General features: G+C 44.5%; 1 protein-coding gene across 2 annotated transcripts in view; it reads left to right on the top strand.

Moving 5' to 3' along the window:
* SLC25A13 (solute carrier family 25 member 13) overlaps nt 1-20,894 on the top strand; it is a 229,565-nt gene that overhangs the window by 121,819 nt on the left and 86,852 nt on the right. For both annotated transcript variants that reach the window (XM_068972557.1, XM_068972556.1), the window contains exons 5-6: nt 1,049-1,188; nt 19,258-19,404. In XM_068972557.1, the coding sequence (XP_068828658.1) occupies nt 1,049-1,188; nt 19,258-19,404 (287 nt within the window). The remainder of the gene's footprint in view (nt 1-1,048; nt 1,189-19,257; nt 19,405-20,894) is intronic.

Genomic DNA, 20,894 nt, shown 5'->3' with positions numbered 1-20,894 from the left:
AAAGATGTGAAGACCAGGACAAATGCAGTTATGTGATTTGTGTCCCTGTACCCTCCAAGCATACACTCTTGTTGGAAGGTGGGGAGACTAGTAAATAAAAACATGAAGCTTTAGAAAAGTAGGGTTTTTTTTGTGTCATTTTTTCTGTTCTCTGCCAGTCCCCTTACAGTTTTGTCTTTAGGTCTTTTTTTTTATTTATAAGTATTAGTTGCTCAGTTCTGTCTAATTCTTTGCTACCCCATGGATTATAGCCCACCAGGCTCTTCTGTCCATGGAATTCTCCAGGCAAAAATATTGGATGGAGTAGGTTGCCATTTCCTTCTCCCGACCCAGGGATGGACCCTGGGTCTCCTGCATTGCACACAGATTCTTCACGGCCTGAGCTGCTGGGAAAACCCCATAGTAGAGGATAAAAAGAGGGGGAGAATCGGTATGTGTCAAGTCGGAGTGTTCAGGATAAAGTTAAAGGATTGGACTGTTGGCTCGTTTCCCCATTGCCTTCAAGTGTGGCCTGGTGAACAGTGGAATGTTTTAAAACTCTTTTAAGTCTTAACGCTGTTGAATATACGCTTGAAGGTTTATATCTCATTTCCAAGTCCTCAAAAACGTTTTAACGGCTTGATAAGGAGGGCTACATTTAAGAGTTGTTTTGCGTTCTCAGTGTGTCTTTATGAATGTGTGAGCTTCCTGCCACTGAAGACTGATTTATATTTTCTGTGCCTAGAAAATAATATTTGTTGAAACTGAACAGATGATGATACGAGACTTAGCTGATTAATGCTGGCCTGCTGCTGCCTTCAGGCCTTTCTGTGTTTGTGTGACCTCTTGATTTTTTCTGTTTTATTGGATGGGATTGTTTCCTTCTACTCCGTTAGACTCCTGCGTCTATTTCTGCCATGACTTTAAAACCTGCGTTTTTAAAGTGGAGTTCCTTTTTATATAAAGAGCGTAGCAATATGCATTTAATAACAGGTTTTAGAAGGAAGTACCTGATTTGCTTTGTTTTAATCTGCTTTGTTGTAATCAGCCTTTCTTTTTCTTTCTTCAGAGGACGTTAAGCAAGTTTTTGGACAGACGACAATCCATCAACATATTCCATTTAACTGGGATTCAGAATTTGTGCAACTACACTTTGGAAAAGAAAGAAAAAGACACCTGACCTACGCAGAATTTACTCAGTTTTTACTGGTGAGTCCAGCTCTTGTAAAAAGTTAAAAAGAATGGATGAATAAATAAAACTAGGATCCCAATCCAGATTTGCTAACCCTGGCCAAACCATCCTATTTGGAAGTATTTCTTCATTAGTATGTAGAAACTGTAGGGTTAAACAGGCTCTGACACACTCTGTAGAACCATTTCATGCTTAATGGAATACACTCCGAGGACCCCGGAAATTAAGTGATCTGCTGAAAGGTTATGTACATCAAGAGGGGCGAATTAGAACCCGAACTCTGGGCTTATGACTGGTTCCACTACTGTGTCCGTGCTAAGTCACTCAGGGGTGTCTCTTTGCAACCCTATGGACTGTAGCCCGCCAGGCTCTTCTGTCCATGGAATTCTCCAGGCAAGAATACTGCAGTGGGTTGCTATTTCCTACTCCAGGGGATCTTCCCCACCCAGGGACTGAACTCACATCTGTTACCTCTGCACTGGCAGGCGAGTTTGACTTCTTGGCTTATGACTGGTTCCACGACTGCTTACTAATAATTTTGTTATCCCTTGAGAAATGCACAGATGTCATCATCAGCATCTAACTGTAGAATTGTTAGCCTTTTATAGACAAGACATTGGATCTAAAACTTGCCTGCATATTGGAATCACCTGGGGAGTTTTTGAAACTATTCTTGTTTTGGTCCCCCACCTCTAGAAATTAGAGTCTGTGTGTCGGGTGTGTGTTTATGTCTATGGTGAAGGGCAGAGAGGGCCTGCCTGGCGCTTGGAGTCTTTTGAGGCACTTCTGTTGTGCGGCCAAGTGTGAGAAACACTGTTCAGGGCACATGCTATCCATAGCTGGGGTTCAGCTCTGTGGGAGTTGTCTGCATTTCTGGCATGCCCCTCGGTCCAGTCCCTCCTTCCTCCACTCTTTACTTCCCCCTTTGGGGTGCTTTCACTGGGCCATTGATGACGCCAACAAAAGACTCATAACAAAATATGACCACCGTTTAGTTTTCCTCCCAAAGCGTAAGATGGTGTTATTCTGATACTGTTTAGTCAGTAGAGATCAATATCTGTATAATATGTAGGTCTGCGTGATAAACCACTCTTTCAGATTTTTATGCATTTGTTTTGTTTCTCTTAACAGTTTGATTTTATTTATATATTATTAAATATTGACATAATGTTTAAAAGACTTGTTTAAAAGAATTGGTTTGCTGTGTTTTAATTCTGGGTCCTCAGGGAAAATTTGCCAAGGAGATCATCTTTTTCTGTTTTTAATTGAAGTGTAGTTAATGTACAGTGTTATATTAGTTTTAGGTGTACTGTATAAAATAAATGGGGAAACAGTGAACACAGTGTCAGACTTTATTTTGGGGGGCTCCAAAATCACTGCAGATGGTGACTGCAACCATGAAATTAAAAGACGCTTACTCCTTGGAAGAAAAGTTATGACCAACCTAGATAGCATATTCAAAAGCAGAGACATTACTTTGCTGACTAAGGTCCATCTATCAAGGCTATGGTTTTTCCAGTAGTCATGTATGAATGTGAGAGTTGGACTGTGAAGAAGGCTTAGCGCCGAAGAATTGATGCTTTTGAACTGTGGTGTTGGAGAAGACTCTTGAGAGTCCTTTGGACTGCAAGGAGATCCAACCAGTCCTTTCTGAAGGAGATCAGCCTGGGATTTCTTTGGAAGGACTGATGCTAAAGCTGAAACTCCAGTACTTTGGCCACCTGATGCGAAGAGTTGACACATTGGAAAAGACTCTGATGCTGGGAGGGATTGAGGGCAGGAGGAGAAGGGGACGACAGAGGATGAGATGGCTGGATGGCATCACCGACTCTATGGACGTGAGTCTGAGTGAACTCTGGGAGATGGTGATGGACAGGGAGTCGTGGCGTGCTGCGATTCATGGGGTCGCAAAGAGTCGGACGCGACTGAGCGACTGAACTGAACTGAACTGGTAGTGGTTTGACATTTGCATACATTATGAAATGGCCACCATGATACGTCTAGTAACATGTAGTTACATGTAGTAACAGTTATTACAGTGTTGACCATAACCCTCATGTTGTATATGACATTGTCATGGCTCATTGGTTTTTTTTTTCCTGGAGGTTTACCGCTCTCTTACTTTCCATCACCTTTTCATCCCAGCCACCGCCCCATCCACCTCCTCAAGCCACCTTCTCTTCTGTTATTAGTAACATTAGCAGTGGATATGGCAGTGGGCTTCGTGATGCCTGTTTCCTGTATGCCTGAGACCTTGCCGGAACCCTGAGGAGTGGTTTGAAGCACAGCTGTTGGGTGGAGGGGGAGGGCCCGAGGGTGCACGTGTGCTGTGCTCTGTGGCCATTCAGTCAGCATTTTGTGGGCTCCATTCTTAGGCGCCAGCATTTATAACTGGCTGGCTTTCATAGGTGCCTTCTCTTTTTGACTTTCACATGCATCATTATGATATATAGAATTTGTTACACTTTTTAGTTGGCTTGTATTTTCCCAACCTCTGAAAATATAAAACAAGATTTATTAAATACATGCCTTTGTATTTTTTTAAAAAACGTGTTAATATCTATGAGTTCCTGGTTGCAGTTCTGTGTAAACATAAACCTGCTTACGTAACTCAGGTGGAGATGGCCTGTGAGTTAGGTTTGTGCTGTTGTTTACGCAAGACATCACGCGCAGTAGGAGGTGGTGTTCGTTTTGATGAGGAATAATTGCGATAATGCTATTGAGACAAATGCCTCCAATTGACTTTATGGAATTCAGCCTAATTAACTTTTAGGCTTAATGGGATGTTAGCAGTAGTAAGGATGATCACCTTTCCCTTTAAGCAGATATCAATTATGTGGACTCATGAGTCAGCTATAAGCCACCCAGATTCTTCTGGGCCTTCCTCGAGATACGGGCAAGCCAGAGGCAGAGATGAGATGACTCAGGGGTTACTGACTAGGTTTCCAGCTGCAGCTTGCAGGCATTTACTTGTATCCGACTCCATTCTCTATGTAATGGTGAATGCATTCATCCCTCGGTGCCCTTCATGGGATGATTTTGACTTCATAGCAAGATTACAAGTGCTAAACTTTGACTAGGTTAAGATGTTTAGGTAGATAATTTGGGCCTTGCTTTTGATTCCACTCCAGGCCCAGATTTCAAAGAATTGTGTGTGTCATGATAGACTTGATATAAATGCCAGTGTATTACCAGTTTTGACGTTTGCCATTGGGTCTCTCTCCCACGGCCCCCATTCAGATGCTTTCTTTGAAGTCTTTTCTGAATGACCTCAACTTTAAATACTTTGATTGTCCTTTTGGACTGTTTTCTGGATTAAGGGAACTTCTTAAAGATGTCAGTGGCCTTTAGGGCTCTTGCTGTGTTAAGCATGATGCCTGCCTTTCTGCTCTGGGGCAGGTTATAGAAACATAGGCACCAGCTCCCTGGCTGGTGCCCGGGTCTTGAAAGAACTGCCACTGTGCGTGTCCCTGCTTGTCACCTGAGGAGGAAGAGGAGCAACTGTGGGGTCAGCTGAGACGCGCTTGTGGCTTCAAGGAGCCTGGAGGTCCTAGACGGTGGCTTGGATTGGTTTCAGCTAACGCAGCCTCACGGTCTGGTGTGTTACCTGTGCTCATATAAGTGCTCCTGTTTGTGCCCAATGGACAGTGCTGTTCTCTGCAAGGTCAGTTACTTTCCCCCTTCATTTAAAAAAGATTTCAGCATGCGGGAGCAGGTGTGTGTTTGTTACAGGCCGCCATGTGGCTGTGAGGGCTCCATGTGTCCACAGGCTCGTCCGGGCATTGTCTGAGGCGGTGCTGGTCACGGGCATGGGTTGAATGCTGAGCTGGCATGCTGTTTTCTATCATAAAGGGGTGAATCAGTTTGAGAAACTTTGAACTAAATTTGTCTTGTTTGTTCAGTCGCACAGTCGTGTCCAACTCTTTGCGACCCCACGGACTGCAGCATGCTAGGCTTCCCTGTCCATCACCAGCTCCCGGAGCTTGCTCAAACTCGCGGATGGTGAGGCGGTCCAACCATCTCATCCTCTCTCATCCCCTTCTCTTCCTGCCTTCAGTCTTTTTTTGTATCATTTAGATACAAAGTACAAAGCCTCATTTGCACTTTGTATCTAAATGATAGCATTGAAGCAAGTAGCAGAGATGCAAAGCCTGCTACCTAGTCTTGTTCCTCAAGACAGGGAAGGATTTCAGAAGGGAGCTTGGCTACAGCCCTGTCACCATCCTTGAGACTGTTGCACCCACTGCTGCTGGTTTTTTATGCCTGGTTCTATCATCTCTAGTTAACTGCATGAGTGGTGGTGTGTGTGTGTGAATGTGAATACAGTTTTATTTATTTTTGGCTGCTCTGGGTCTTCGTTGCTGTGTGGGCTTTCTCTGGCTGCAGTGAGCGGGGACTCCTGTCCAGTGCAGCATGCCGGCTTCTCATTGCTCTGGCCTCTCTTGTTATGGAGCAGCGGCTCAAGGTGTGCAGGCTTCAGTAGACATGGCACACGGGCTTAGTTGCTCCATGGTATGCGGGATCTTCCCAGCCCAGGGATTGGACCTGTGTCCCCTGAATCGTAAAGTGGATCCCTAACCCCTGAAACACGGGGAAGCCCGTGAATATAGTTTTATATATGGGTATATATGTGGGGATTTTAGAATAGTCTATATGCATTACCAACATCTCTTTCCTCTCCGCTCTTAGGGCAAAGCTGTAATTTTATGATTCTGAGTTGAAAAATGGGTTTTTAATATACTGAAAGCAGTATATTTAGAAACCAGTTCAGAGGAATTTTTGTATCCTGTACCTGATGGAATTCTTGTTCATAAATGATATTAGCATAGAATATCTTGTTTGGAAGTATTTCTGTGATTGTTACTTGCATGGAGCAATCCACCCAACTCAAGAAATACTTGCTGGGGATGTAGGATTTGTCAAGAGGCTTTGTGCAAAAGACTCAGAGGTGCAGAGGGAATGACAGCTTTCGGGACACAGTGTACAAGTCTGGGCATCATTCCTGTGTGTTTCTGCCTGACAGCTCAAAAGGCACAATTGCAAACAGATATACAATGTATACCCTATGAAGGTGCTCTTTTATAACAAAAATCCTTGAAGCTTTGTAGCATAAACCCTTAAGGCAGGTGTCAATTCGAAACCAATAGTTTCAGAGTCTGATTATAACAGCCATCCAAAGTACAAAATTAAAGGTCCAGATACCAGTCTAAGGTAGTTAACAGCCTCATTTTACAGATGAGGAGACTAGGCCTTCACATTAGAGTCTCTTAGCAGTATCTCATGTGTGACTGAGCATCTTTTCATATGCCTGTTGCCACTTGTATATTTTCTTTGAAGATATATCTCCTGAAATCCATTACTGCCTTTCTTACTGGATGGGAGTTGTAGGCAACTGTGAGCACACAGTGAAAGGAAGACCCTTAAGCTTCTCTGCCAAATAATTCTGTAGAGTCTGCAGTGAGAGTCACTCAGAAAAAAAAAAAAAAAAAGGAATAATAGTAACAATCTTTGTAATTTATGAAGTGCTTTTTAAAATATTCTGTTTCTGATAATAGCATCCCCAGTATCCTGAGAGGTAATGATCATTCTCCCCTATTATATGCAAAAGAATAAACAGACTCTAGGGTAAAATTTTGCATTTTCAGATACTGTTTTTGGGAAATGCTCATGACTTTCATTAGATTACCAAAGGAATATCCCAAAAGAGTGCAGAACAACTGTTCTGGAGCTTAACTTCTTCCATAGGATCACAGACGTGTGAGGAATCAAACAATACGGTGCCATGACCACTTAGACTCCACTGCACTGTCTCCAGGGCTCTGGCTATGAAGTCAGTTTTGGTTCCTGGAGGGGCCGTGTCTCTTAATGGGGATGTACAGTCATGCATTATTGGACATTTAGAATTCTTGATCCCTGCCCATTAGTTGCCAGATATGATGATAAAGCCATAGTAGGGCGCGTGTTACTGTTGTTTCCAGTTACTTTTCTCTTTTCTTGGCCTCACTGCACAGCTTGTGGGACCTTTGTTCCCCGACCAGGGATTGAACCTGGGCCCTGGCCATAGTTCTACCCACTGGACTGCCATGGGATTCCCCTGCAGTTATTTTTTGATAGTGTTTTATAATCATGTGTATATATTTAATATCAATAACCTCAGATATGCAGATGACACCACCCTTATGGCAGAAAGTGAAGAAAAACTAAGCCTCATGATGAAAGTGAATGAGAAGAGTGAAAAAGTTGGCTTAAAGCTCAACATTCAGAAAACTAAGATCATGGCATCCAGTCTCATCACTTCATGGCCAATAGATGGGGAAACAGTGGAAACAGTGGCTGACTTTATTTTGGGGGGCTCCAAAATCACTGCAGATGGTGATTGCAGCCATGAAATTAAAAGACGCTTACTCCTTGGAAGGAAAGTTATGACCAACCTAGACAGCATATTCAAAAGCAGAGACATTACTTCGTCAATAAAGGTCCGTCTAGTCAAGGCTGTGGTTTTTCCAGTAGTCATGTATTGATGTGAAAGTTGGACTATAAAGAAAGCTGAGTGCAGAAGAATTGATGCTTTTGAACTGAGGTGTTGGAGAAGACTCTTGAGAGTCCCTGGGACAACACGGAGATCCAACCAGTCCATCGTAAAGGAGACCAGTCCTAGGTGTTCATTGGAAGGACTGATGCTGAGGCTGAAACTCCAATACTTTGTCCACCTGATGAGAACAGCTGACTCATTTGAAAAGACCCTGATGCTGGGAAAGATTGAGGGCAGGAGGAGAAGGGGACGACAGAGGATGAGATGGCTGGATGGCATCAATGACTCAATGGACATGAGTTTGGGTAGACTCTGGCAGCTGGTGATGGACAGGGAGGCCTGGCGTGCTGTGGTTCATGAGGTCGCAAAGAGTCAGTAACTGAACTGAACTGAATTACAGTTTAAAAATAATCTGCACACGGGAGTTTCTAACAGCTCCTGTCTCCGTGTATCTTGGGTTGCTCCCCATTGTGAAATACTTGTTGACTAGAAAGCTGTTGCCTGTTAACTACTTCTCCAATAGCATCTTCCAACTTGGCAAGTGCTTTGGCTTTTGTTGGTCTTTACGGTCACTTTAGGTGTTGAGTGGCTACTGTTTCTGTATGAAAGATGAGCACATAGAAGCATGGAGTTTTCCGATTTTGTTCAAGATGAGACAGGTGGAACACAAGTTGGTTTTAAGTTTCCTAAATCTCTAGCAGTGTTTTCAAATTTTATATGAATTTTTTTCTGAAGTGATTATTTTAAAAGGCTGCACCCTGGGCCAATCTGTCCCCACAAAGTTTGATTCAGTAAGTCTGGATAGGGCCTAAGAAGTTGCCTTTCAGACAAGCATCCTGAATTGTGATGTCCCAGTTGGTCTGAGGGCCACACACTGAGAAACAGTGATCTAGATGACAAACCCTGACCATTTAAAAGCACAGAATCTGGTGTTCAGGTGTCATCCTAAGGTTGATGGGGAGCTCAGAGAGGCAGACATGATGAGGCCGGTGTTTCAGAAGGATCACTCTGGCTGTTGTGTGGAGAATGAAGTGGAGAGTCCTGTGACGGAGAGAGGGAGACCAGCTGGCCACTTTCCAGTGTAACAGCTGGGAACAGTGATGAGCTGAAGAAGATGGGTTTCAAGAGAAATTAAAGGGATGGACCTGGCCAGGCTTGGTGATTTGTTAGGATGGGGATAGGTACGCATATGCGTAACTTGTAGTTCTCTCCTGTATTTTAGGCTTTGGGCAAGTGGACGGACGGTGGTGATTTACTGAGGTTGGGGGCAGCGGGGGCAGGGATGGGGAGCATGTGGATGAAGGGCTGTTAGGAGTGCTTTGCACATAATCTCCAGTGACTTGTGTGCGGTTGAGTTGTTTCCACCTCATCATCAGTTCCTTGGAGTTAGGATCTCATAGACGCCCTACTGATGGCCCCACAGACCTGGGCATTTCCAAGAAAATTCTCTTTCCTTCATTTCCCGGAGACAGAACATTTCTTTGTTTCTAGAGGCCTTCCTCCTCTTGCTGTAGGAAGAGGACTCATTCAGAAAGTAGCAGTGCTCTAAATTGGTAGAGAGACCAGATATTAGTGTCAGGATTCCATTCGTTAGCCAAGAAATGGGATAGCTGACTCGGGAGAGAGTGGGGCTAATAATTCTTTCTAACATTGTCTCATCAAATAGAGTTTGGGCATGAAGTTACCTGACCCAACAGAAAGCCTTCATCATGAGGGTATGAGTGTTTTATCATAACTTTATTCAGGTCCTCCTGTTGTCAGAAGAATGGTGACACCAGGAGAGGCGAATCGTAGTTGGTGGAGCCAGGACTAGAACCTAGGGTTCAGAGCTGTGTCTTGTGTCCCAGATCAGCCATTCATATTCCTAAAAGCTTTTGTCTTCAGATCACGTAAGCCCCAAGATAACTTTGTGAGATGCCAAAGCATATTCATGCAAATAACACAACTGAACAATTTTGGTTCTTTGTTAAATCAGATTGACCAGTATTTTGGCTTATGGGTCGGCATGGCATACAGATCAACCCAAGTCTATTGTGTAAAATGGGCATTTTGGTCCTAGAGAGCAGAGTTCTGGAAGTAGGCAGCTCCCAAGTCCTTCTTGAGGCCAGAGTTTCACTGCTCCTAATCAGATGTTTTTCATCATAGGTTTGCGACTGTGTATGTCAGTGTATACATAAGTGAAGTCGCTCAGTCATATCCGACTCTTTGCGACTCCATGGACAGTAGCCTACCAGGCTCCACCGTCCGTGGGATTTTCCAGGCAAGAATACTGGAGTGGGCTGCCATTTCCTTCTCCAGGGGATCTTTTCAACCCAGGGATTGAACCCTGGTCTCCTGCATTGCAGACAGATGCTTTACTATCTGAGCCACCAGGGAAGCCCCAGTGTATACTAGTTTAAGGCAAAACTTTCAACACAATAGGCTATCTTGTTAAAAAAAGAAATTGTTCCCCCTGCTGCTACTCTTAACATCACCAAACAAAAGAAACATAACCTGCAACCTGGGCAACACCAAGTTCTCAAGCTTTGGAAATGAAAGAGCATTTCAGGTGTTAACAAAAAATAATCCTTTGTAAGTAGGACTTGCTGAAGCCACGATTGTTTCAACCAGTTAGTGAACCACTAACCAAGTCCTTGCTTAGGATTGAGTAACCCAAGCCGTGTGTGCCTCCCCTGGCTCTCCCAGCTTGCCATCTGTATTAACTAAAATATCTAGACCATGGATCTTAAGTAGCCAGAGACCATGATTATATTTGCATTTTTAACACGCATGTGCTCTTTATGTTGATTTTAAGTTGGACCAGATGGGATCTGCCATGCGCCTTTGGTCCTGCTTCATAGATACAGCGCCCCTTGATGATCCGAGATGGAATAATGAGTAAAGGTGTCGCTCACGTTGTTTTGCTCTCAGCTTTTCTAAGAGATGAGATCGTGTTTTGTGTCCGAATAGCAGCCACTGCCGGTTTGGCAGTGGGTGACGAGAGGTGTGGGAAAAGCCTGGTCACTTGGAGATTTCCATGCAGGACTCGTCTCATTCACTCTGCACTCCTGCTCTCTGGGCACAGGACATCAGAGTTCATTGTGCTGTCGTGTCCACGGTGTTTGTCAGCTTGCTGTTCTGTGCAGTGGCCTGTTGTGCAAGCTTTTACAGTAACATCCTGGTGAAAATGAACACACCATACAGCTGTTACCCACTGTGAAGTTTAACGTTGAATCAGGAGAGCCAGGAAATTGAGATGGAAAAGCTCTGTATTTGCTTGCCGCCAAGGTGTTGCTGTGTGGGCGGTTCCACATGCTACATGCCAAATAATTACTGCTTCTTAAGACCCTTTTTTAATTTTAATTTTTTTAAGACAACTTTTAAAATTAGAGCCCCCACCCAGTGAAATGGGGATAAAATTTCACCCCAAGCTCTGGAAGTCTGACTGCTTAGGCTGAATGTGGGCAGCACAGAAAAATGTTGCGATGGGAACAACTGCTTTCTCTGCCTGCTCCAGCGCCAGGTTCTCTTTTTGATTCAGTTTAAAAATATATGGATTTTTATTTTAACTAGAATTGTTTTCCTCTGAGTTAGCACAGGATTATAAAAATGATACTTAACATATTAAATGGTACAGGTCCTGATACTTGATGTAATATACAATTTATTTGAAATAGAGCAAAATATGATACCATATTTTGTAAGCAGACCTTCTTTACACCTTTTTATTCCTCGTTTTCATAAATAACCTGCATTTTCCTCAGAATTCTTAAACCACCACTTTCAAAAGGAGTTTTTTTGATCTTAACAGTATAAATTTGATACAAATCCTTGTTGATAGTCCCTGTTTTTATTAAAGTTTTAGATATTTATTTTTAATTTCAAAACTGTACAAAACACAAAAAATGCAAAAGGGTCTTTTTTTGTCCCCCCCCCTTCTTTGGTTCCTGATACATTGTTGAAGTTGAAGCACAAACTTATGTGTCTGAATAGAAGTAGAGAACGTTTCTGCATTCAAAATATACCCAATTGAAAATTGGAAATTATTAAGGAAGTGACAGGCCTGAACTTTTAGAAGAAGCATGAATGTTAAACCGAAAGTGGTGTAACCCCTATATATGTGTATTTCTGTACAGCTAGCAGTTTTGAAGAGTTTGATTTTTTAACCCCCTTCTGAATGGTTGTGTTGAAGGTGCTGGAAGCTGCTAGAGGAGAAGGTGAGTCCATTAATCATTATGCCCCTGAAGAGAGGGGACAGAAAATAGTTCACTGGCAAATGTAAAGAAACAGGGAGACTCCTTTCACGCGCAGGGGTAGGACTGCCTTAGAGGCCGTGGCCCAGCTCTGTGCTGGTGTGGCGCCCTGGCCTTAGATGAAGGAGCCCCCTTTCTCTGCACAGTCCTTCCTGGCTCCATCAGCAGCGTTTAGGAAGCACCCCGTGGCCTGTTACTGATAAGAGCCCTCATTCTCCGTAGAGCCGTCTTCCCCCCGGCTCTCTGGGTTTTCCACAGGGTCTCAGGCCCCTCAGATTTATCGTCTGTACTCCTGTAGGTATCGGTTCTGTTTCTGTCATCTGCCTACTCTTTCTGTGTATCCTAGGATGATCTCATCCATTGGTACAACTTTTTTTTTTTTCTTTTCCTTCTGGTTTTTGGCAGGCCTTCCCCTAAAAGGAACAGGAAGTCCATGAAGGTTAAGAATATGGCTCTGGAGCCAGACCACCCCGCTGCACATCCAGCCTCACCCTTAGTGTCATATGACCCCCAGCTGCCCTTTCCTTTATTTTTTCCAGCTAGAAAATGGAGGTGATGGGCAGCCCCACCTTAGAAGGCTATTGAGATGATGAAGTAGGAAAATGCAACTGTCCCTATACATTCAGTATAACCTACACTGAATAATGGTAAACATGGTCTCTTGGGGACTACCCTGGTGGCTCAGACGGTAAAGCGTCTGTCTACGATGTGGGAGACCCGGGTTCGATCCCTGGGTTGGGAAGATCCCTTGGAGAAGAAATGGCAATCCACTCCAGTACTCTTGCCTGGAAAATCCCATGGACAGAGGAGCCTGTTGGGCTACAGTCCATGGGGTCGCGAAGAGTTGGACACGACTGAGCGACTTCACGTTCACGTTCACGGTCTCTTGCGGGCATTTTTCTTCTAAAAGTCTGTTGTCTGCATTTCCCAGATGTATACTTCCACACATGCCTCTGACGTTTTTTGGTTTCTGCTTAACTTTCGTGTATAACTTAAGCTCATCTCACTCCAGGTTCTCCCTCATGGTCAACAACCTCATTTCTTTCCCCTGAAGCATTTTCTTTTGTGGCAGATTCCCCCATTCTCCAAGGTGAGAATTCTTTTAGAAACTCTTATTCCATTTTTAGATATGAATCACCACCCAAACTTTCCTTAAAAATCTCTTTTCTAGTTATCTGTCCACAGCACTTATGATCCCCTTACTTAAGGTTTTGCCCAAGGCAGCGTAAGTTAGTGGTTAAAATCTCAGTTTTGGAATCTGATAATATCTTGATGTAGAGAGCGAAGCTTGGCTTCCTCCTCACTGTGTGACTTTGGACTAGTGACTTAACCTCCTTGAGCTTCAGGTGCCTCTGGGAGATGAAGATGTTATTACTTTACAGGATTATTGTGAAACTTGAATGAAATACCATCTCTGGAGTTCTTGACAGAGTCCCCAGCCTAGAGGAAGTGTTCAGGCCTTCAGCTGTTTCTGTCACCCTCTGCCCTAACTGGGTTTCATCTCTCTGTCCCTCTTGCTGGTTCAGAATAATTTAGCAGTACCACTGTTCCTTACTAGGGATTTTTTGAAAGACTCCAAAGTACTTATATTGGAAAGGATTGGAGAGGTTTTTAAACCATTCACTTTGACCAAAATTAATGCTCCTTTTTATGAAGTGCCTATTGCACATGACGTCTAGTTTTTACCACCCTGTACGGCATGGTGTTGCTGGGTATTTCATTCTAAGATTCAAACACGACTCCCTAAGCCCTGCCAACTTGGAGAGCCACAACTGAGACTTGAGCTCTGCCCCTTGCGGTCCCAGATTTAAGATTTTTATCATCATAACATCTTGCTTCCACAACCCCCTATATTAAATAAAGCTAAATTAAAATAAATTCCTTGACATGTGTTTCTCAGCCGGTAGTTGAACAGATATTTCCAGTGACTGGGAACCTGCTGTTTTGCAAGGTAGCCCATTTCATTGCTGAATAGTTGTGTAGGCTAAATACCTCTATGCTTTGTGCCAAAACCTGATCCCTCTATTTTCTCTCCACTGATTTTCTTTCGTAAAAAACAGAGAGGCAGTCTAACTTCTTTTTACCTGGTAGTCCTTTAGGCCGTTAAATATTTGAATGTAACTGTTGCTTCTCCCATTGTTCTCCTCTCTCCCACACACAGGACGAGTTGATCCATTCTGGCCCCTTTCATTTGGAAATGACCAGTAGCTACCCATGCTTTGCACACCATGCATCCCAAAACCTTTCCGTCCCAGCCTTACCCTTCTGGATTCAGATATGTCCAGCCCTCACAGAATAGGACTACATTTTCCTTAATCAGCTGTAGGGGTGTCAGGGGAGAACTTAGAAGTTCCTCTGCCACAAGTAGTGAGCCTGGCTTTGTTTCAAAAGCCATTCATTCTTGAATTCAGTATTTATAGAGGCCCTGTCTTTGCTCCCCCAGGCCTTCTTGCAGATCTTTGTCCTCCTCAGTCTTCTGCTTGTGTGCACGGCCGGGAGAAGGCCTCGTAGATGTGGTTTCTCTCTTCCAGGTTCTCTGCTGTGTGTTAGGAAGACGGTTGTGGCAATTGCGAGCATTTTTGCCTTAATGAAAGGCTTTCGGAAATTATCTTGTTTTCTCATGAAAGTTGGCAACAGAAAAATCTAGAGCCTGAGAATAATTTAAAAGCAAATTGAAAGCTCATCCTCTCCTAAGTGTCACGAGTATTTTGTAATCCAGTTCCTGAGAGCAGCGCCATCCGGGCTCCCATGCAGTCTAGTGTGGTGTGAGGAGCAAGGTCAGGGCAGTGGGGCCGCCTGGGCTTAAAGGCCAGCTTTGCTGCCTCCTGTCAGTGAGACCTCCGTTTCCTCATCTGCTGCAGTAAGGTTAATAGTGGTTCCTAAATCGTAGGGTTGCTGTGAACAATAAATGAGTGGTACTGCAGAGTACTTTAGAACAGTCTGGCAGGTGATGCATGCTCACGAAATGCTGTTACTGTCTCTGTTTTATTGTTTGAGGTAATAGTTTTCATTTCCTTACCTAGAGCGAGAAACAGTCATGACATAAACAGGTGTTCTTCAGAAGGCGGGCCCCATCTTCAGAAGCTACTTTTAAGTTTAGGGAAACACATAGCTCAACGGTTTTACTATTTCCTGCTATTAATAGAGAACTGCATGATCTGCCTTCACGTTTTTCATGGAATTTATAGTGTTCCCAGTCTCCTAAGAACTGTTGGAAATGCATTCTCAAGTTCTTCGTTAGGGCTGAAAGTGCTTTCTTCCCCAATGATTGCGGGGTCCCTGCCGCTTACAATTAATCGAGCACCAAAGTCCATGGTGACGGTGTTCATCCGCGTTACCAGTGCACCCCGTCCTGTAATGGGAGCGTCAGCCCCCAGGTGGGTGTCCGCTTCCCAGCTCAACATTTCGGACAGGTTGGTCTCAATGTGGTGGCTTCCTGCTCTCTGAGGAGGGGGAGTGGCCAGGGAAAGTGATACTGTTTGGGGTATAATGATCTGAGGATCCCCAAGACTACTTTAGTTATAAAGTAGGGAAAGTGGTAAATAACTGAACGCACGTTCTGGTATGGTCAAGAGCAATCTTGGCTTACGATAGTTTTAGCAGTGGGTCTGGCAATTCAAAGACTCCGTTCATTTACTTCCAATTGAATACATACTGTGGTCATTTTTCACTACAGGGTGTTTAACAGTTGGTTCCAGCCTTCCTCATAAATTGGAGACACTTGTACAGAGGACCCCTTTTTGTTCAATACATTGTAATTTCTTCACTCAATTGGTTTTATACAATTTCATATCACTGATGATACGTCTGTGGTTTACTGAGTGCCTACTATATCTAAAGCATTCTGCCCACGCCGCAAGGAGGATGAGCAGGGCACAGGAAGGTGGGGGAAAGACAGGATTGCAAACAACTGATTTTAATGTAGGATGGAATAAGACAAAGTCTTATAATTGAGGGCCACTCAGGAGACCACGTGATCAGATCAGTTATTTTCAGTTAGGAGGCCTGGTTATATTTACCTAAGTGGTGGCATTTGAGCCAGCAAGTTGGAGGATTTCAGGAGCTAGAGAAGAAGGCTATGGTCTGCACCAGGCGGAGGAAAGAGTATGGACAAAGGCCTGGGTGTGTGGAAGGTCTGGCTGGGCTGGGCCTGGGTACTGGAGACCAGGCTGAGAGTAACGCCTTGTAGTGTCTCAAGAGTCTTGCTTTGGAGACAGATCTTTATGATGAAAGGGTTCGGGCAAGGGTGGTGGGAGTCGGGTTTGAGATGCTTAAAGGCAGCTGTTGATGTGTGCAGGGGGCATGCAGAGATCAGAGAGAGTGCTAGACTGAAAGTTGGGCTCACGGTGGCCATTGAGCCGTGTTCTGAGGAGGACTTGAATGCGTGGTGTCAGGAATGAAAAGGAAAAGATGCATTTGAGTGAACTTTCAAAGGTCTAAGTGACTTAATTTAGTAACTGGTTTTCTGTGAGGGAAAGAAGCTTGAAGAATTGAAAATGACCGGTTTCCAGGGTAGATGACCAGGAAAACAAGATGCTAATAATGAAGTTTGGAACACAGGAGAGAGACCAGATTTGAGGGCTGGGTGGGGGACACCCAACAGCCTGTTGAGTGACGTGGAATTTTAAGGGCTTTACAAGATCCCCCATGGGTAGATTCTCTAAGCTGTCAGGAGTTCTGGTGCAGAAGATAGGAGTGAGAGACTTGGATCTGGGAATCCAGACCCATGAGAGGTCTTAAAAGAAGACCTAGGGAGGGGAGTTCTTTGCAGAGGAGAGTTGATTCAGGACCCAAGGACAGAGGGCTGATTGGTGCCTCCCATTTAAGGAGTGAGTGGAAGAGGCACTAGAAAGGTTAGGTCCCAGGCAAGAGTTCCAGCAGGGATGGGCCTGGCCAGCACTGGCAGATGGTATAACTGAAAAGGGGCTTTTCCATAGAATTAGAACTCGGGTTCTTATTGTTGTTTTGTCTTTAAAAAGGTTCTATTGTAGATGCTTTCAAACTGCACAAAAGTAAAGGTAAGGGAATCATGACCTGCCATGTTCTCACTCCAGCTTCTATCATTTTCAGTATTTATTAACTCCTCAATATCATCTAACAAAGCTTATTAAACTTGAAACAATTTAAGGTCCTCAAAACCCTCATCCATGATGCCGTTTCATTTCATCGAGATGAGATCTCACTCCAAGGGCCCGTTTGGGAAATGGGCAGAGTGTTGTGAGGAAGAGTCTCTGCAGAATGAATGCACCTCCTACGTGGCACACGCTGGGTTCTGATGGGAGGCTGTGTTTTATTGTGTGTGCACACTTATCTCCAGGAATATCAAAAGAGATCTTACGATTGGGCTCTTCATCTATAGATCATATGAATTAAAAGATACGTCCCAGCGACACTGCCACAGTTTGGCCATCTCTGACCCACATACCATCCAATTCCTAATTTTAGGGCATTGGTCCTCAATTAGGACGTAAAGCCCTCCCTGAAGACGTTCTTGATTGCCATGGCCTTGGAAAGGGGCTGCAGTATCTGGTGGAGAGAGGGGAGGAATGCTCAGAAAAGCCCATGTAACGAAGGCTTCACCCACGCCCAGGCACCAGTAACGTAGAGGAATAGCACCTTCTGGAGCAGAACCACCCTTTTCAATCTGTTGTTACATCCCGTGTTCGTGAACCAGGTTACCATTAAGAATTTTTCTCTCTTCTTTGGGGAGAGGTTAACGTCCTTTTAGCTGGTTTTCCTTTGATCATTTGCATCACCCAAGCAGGGTTTGGCCGGATCATTGCATGCGTGCTGTTCTGTGCTTAGTTGCTCAATCGTGTTCAACTCTTTGTGACCCCATGGACTGTAGCCCTCCAGGCTCCTCTGTCCATGGGGATTCTCCAGGCAAGAGTACTACAGTGGGTTGGCCCTGGCCTCCTCCAGGGGATCTTCCCAATCCAGGAACCGAACACAGGTCTCATGCATTGCAGGCAGATTCTGTACCATCTGAGCCACCAAGGAAGCCCTCTTTAAGCCTAGCAAGCCTCATTCTAGTTTTTATTTCCCTCATGTCTTTGGACTCGAACAGAAGTGATTTGGTTTCTTTGGGTAAGAGATTTAAGGGGGGGATGCACTTTCTCAAGACATATTCACCAGTCTGAGCAAAGTTTCCTCTTTGGAAGGAGATAATAACTTGGGGGTGCTATTGAACAAGTGTGGGGCTCGGTAATTCAAGATATAATATCTGTTTCTTCACCCTGATTTGAAATTGAACAGTCATTTATCAGTTCAGTTCAGTTGCTCAGTTGTGTCCAACTCTTTGCGACCCCATGAATTGCAGCACGCCAATGGCAACCCACTCCAGTAGTCTTGCCTGGAAAATCCCATGGACAGAGGAGCCTGATAAGGTGCAGTCCACGGGGTCGCTAAGAGTTGGGCACGACTGGGCGACTTCACTTTCACCTTTCACTTTCGTGCATTGGAGAAGGAAAAGGCAACCCACTCCAGTATACTTGCCTGGAGAATCCCAGGGACAGAGGAGCCTAGTGGGCTGCCGTCTGTGGGGTCGCACAGAGTCGGACACGCCTGAAGCGACTTAGCAGCAGCAGCAGCATCAGCAGGCCTCCCTATCCATCACCAGCTCCTGGAGTTTACCCAAACTCATGTCCATCGAGTCGGTGATGCCATCCAGCCATCTCATCCTCTGTCGTCCCCTTCTCCTCCTGCCCCCAATCCCTCCCAGCATTAGAGTCTTTTCCAATGAGTCAACTCTTCGCATGAGGTGGCCAAAGTACTGGAGCTACAGCTTCAGCATCATTCCCTCCAAAGAAATCCCAGGGCTGATCTCCTTTAGAATGGACTGGTTGGATCTCCTTGCAGTCCAAGGGACTCTCAAGAGTCTTCTCCAACACCACAGTTCAAAAGCATCAATTCTTCGGTGCTCAGCTTTCTTCACAGTCCAACTCTCACATCCATACATGTCATTTATAGTAACTGAGAAATACAAATAATTCCACCTTTTTTTTTCTTCCAAGCTTTAAGCGTTTAGTGTGTATCGGGTTATAGCTAATTAGCAGTGTCATGGTGTGTGTGCTAGTTGCCCTGTCGCAACCTCGTGGACTGGATGTAGCCCATCCATGGACTTCTCCAGGCAGGAATACTGGAGTGGGTTGCTCTTTCCTCCTCCAGGGGATCTGCCTGACCCAGGGATCGAACCCTGGACTTCTGCACTGCCGGTGGATTCTTTACCGTCTGAGCCGCCAGGGAAGCCAGTGTTATGATAGTTTCAGGTGAACAGCAAAGGAATGCAGCCAGACATATACATTCACCTTCTTTATTTGTAGGAGATACAGCTGGAACATGCAAAGCAAGCCTTTGTTCAGAGGGACAGTGCCAGGACCGGGAAAGTCACAGCCATTGACTTCCGGGACATCATGGTCACCATTCGCCCTCACGTCCTGACGCCTTTTGTAGAAGAATGTCTTGTGGCAGTAAGTAGGGGGCGGTGTTTTTAAATTTTTGATGGAGTATACTTTAATTTACAGTGCTGTCCTCATTTCAGGTATACAGCCGAGGTGATCAGCTCTACATATTTGTGTATCAACTCTTCGTAAGAGTCTGTTTCCATAGAGGTCATTATAGAATATTGAGTAGCATTCCCTATGCTGTGCAGTAGGTCGTTATTATCTCTTTTATGTATAGTCGTGTGTCTGTATCAATTCCAATCTCCCAGTTTATGTCTCCCCCCAAAGTTGTAATTTGCCCTAATGAAATAATTTATTCTATCTGGCATAAGCCCAGTAGATAAGGAATTGTAAGAACAAGTCTTATAAATTACGTAGAGTTTTTTTCTGTTTAAGCACTGACGTTTTCTTCTTTGCTCAATGGAATTGCATCCATTACCAAAGTTACAGGAAGTGCTTTGTCAGTGTTAGTGGGTGTCTTAATTTGTTAGCTGGATAGTATGAAATATCTTAAAGAAATGTATTAACTAGGCTTTTTTTTAAAAAAAAGGAAAAACAGCTATATAATTGCATATTGGTTTGCTTTGTATTTTGAGATATGTCAAATGCTTGTCTTCACTTATACAAGTTCTCCAAGAAAAGGTATTTAAAAAAAAAGTGTGCATAGATATATTTGAGGAGTCGGCAGAAGAGCAACTCTAAGCCTTGGGTTCAGTCACTCGTGCCCCCTGTGTGTTGAGGCAGCAGTGGCCCATGTGGCGGGCAGGTCTCTGCTGTCCTCTGTTGTGGAGCTTCTGATGGGCCCTGAGGGTGTCCTGGAACATTCCATGGTGGTGGTTCCCAAGCCTTGATCACGGAGCTTAAGAATCATCAGGGATTGTTATTAAAAGTACATATTCTGAGGTCTTTCCTGGGCCTCCTGATCCACCATCCACAGTGGTGACCTGATTTCTTTTCCTTTAAATTTTTTAAGCTTTATTTAGTTGCTCATTTTTGCCTGCGCTGGGTGTTCGTTGCTGTGCATGCGTTTTCTCCAGTTGCTGTGAGCCGGGCTGCTCCCTGGTCGCGGTGGCATCTCGTGTGGAGCACAGGCTCCGGGCACCTGAGCTCAGTAGCTGTGGCACCTGGGCTTAGTTGCCCCGTGGCTCTTGCGATCTGCCTGGACTAGGGACTGAACCTGTGGCGCCGGCACTGGCAGGCAGATTCTTAACCCTGGACCACCAGGGAAGTCCTCGTACCTAATTTCCAGAGCTTCTCAGATAATTGTGATGAGCCCCTAGATTTGGGACCCATGTGCAGTGGTAACTCTTCTTGTGTTAATCCTGGGGAGAGGACTTTTTGAGTGTTTCACCGTCATCTGAGTTTCCCATAATGCTTACCTTAAGTGAGAACTCAGAGTAGCTTTTCATTTTTCCTCTTTATTTTCACTGGTCCCTCTTTTTGAAGATAATGGTGTTCTAATAAGGCCTTCCCACTCTGGCACGCTAGCTCCTTTTCTTGGTCCTTCCCTTCCCTAG

Source organism: Capricornis sumatraensis, chromosome 5 (assembly GCF_032405125.1).
Source record: "Capricornis sumatraensis isolate serow.1 chromosome 5, serow.2, whole genome shotgun sequence".
Classification (NCBI taxonomy): domain Eukaryota; kingdom Metazoa; phylum Chordata; class Mammalia; order Artiodactyla; family Bovidae; genus Capricornis; species Capricornis sumatraensis.
This window is presented reverse-complemented; position numbering and strand designations above follow the sequence as displayed.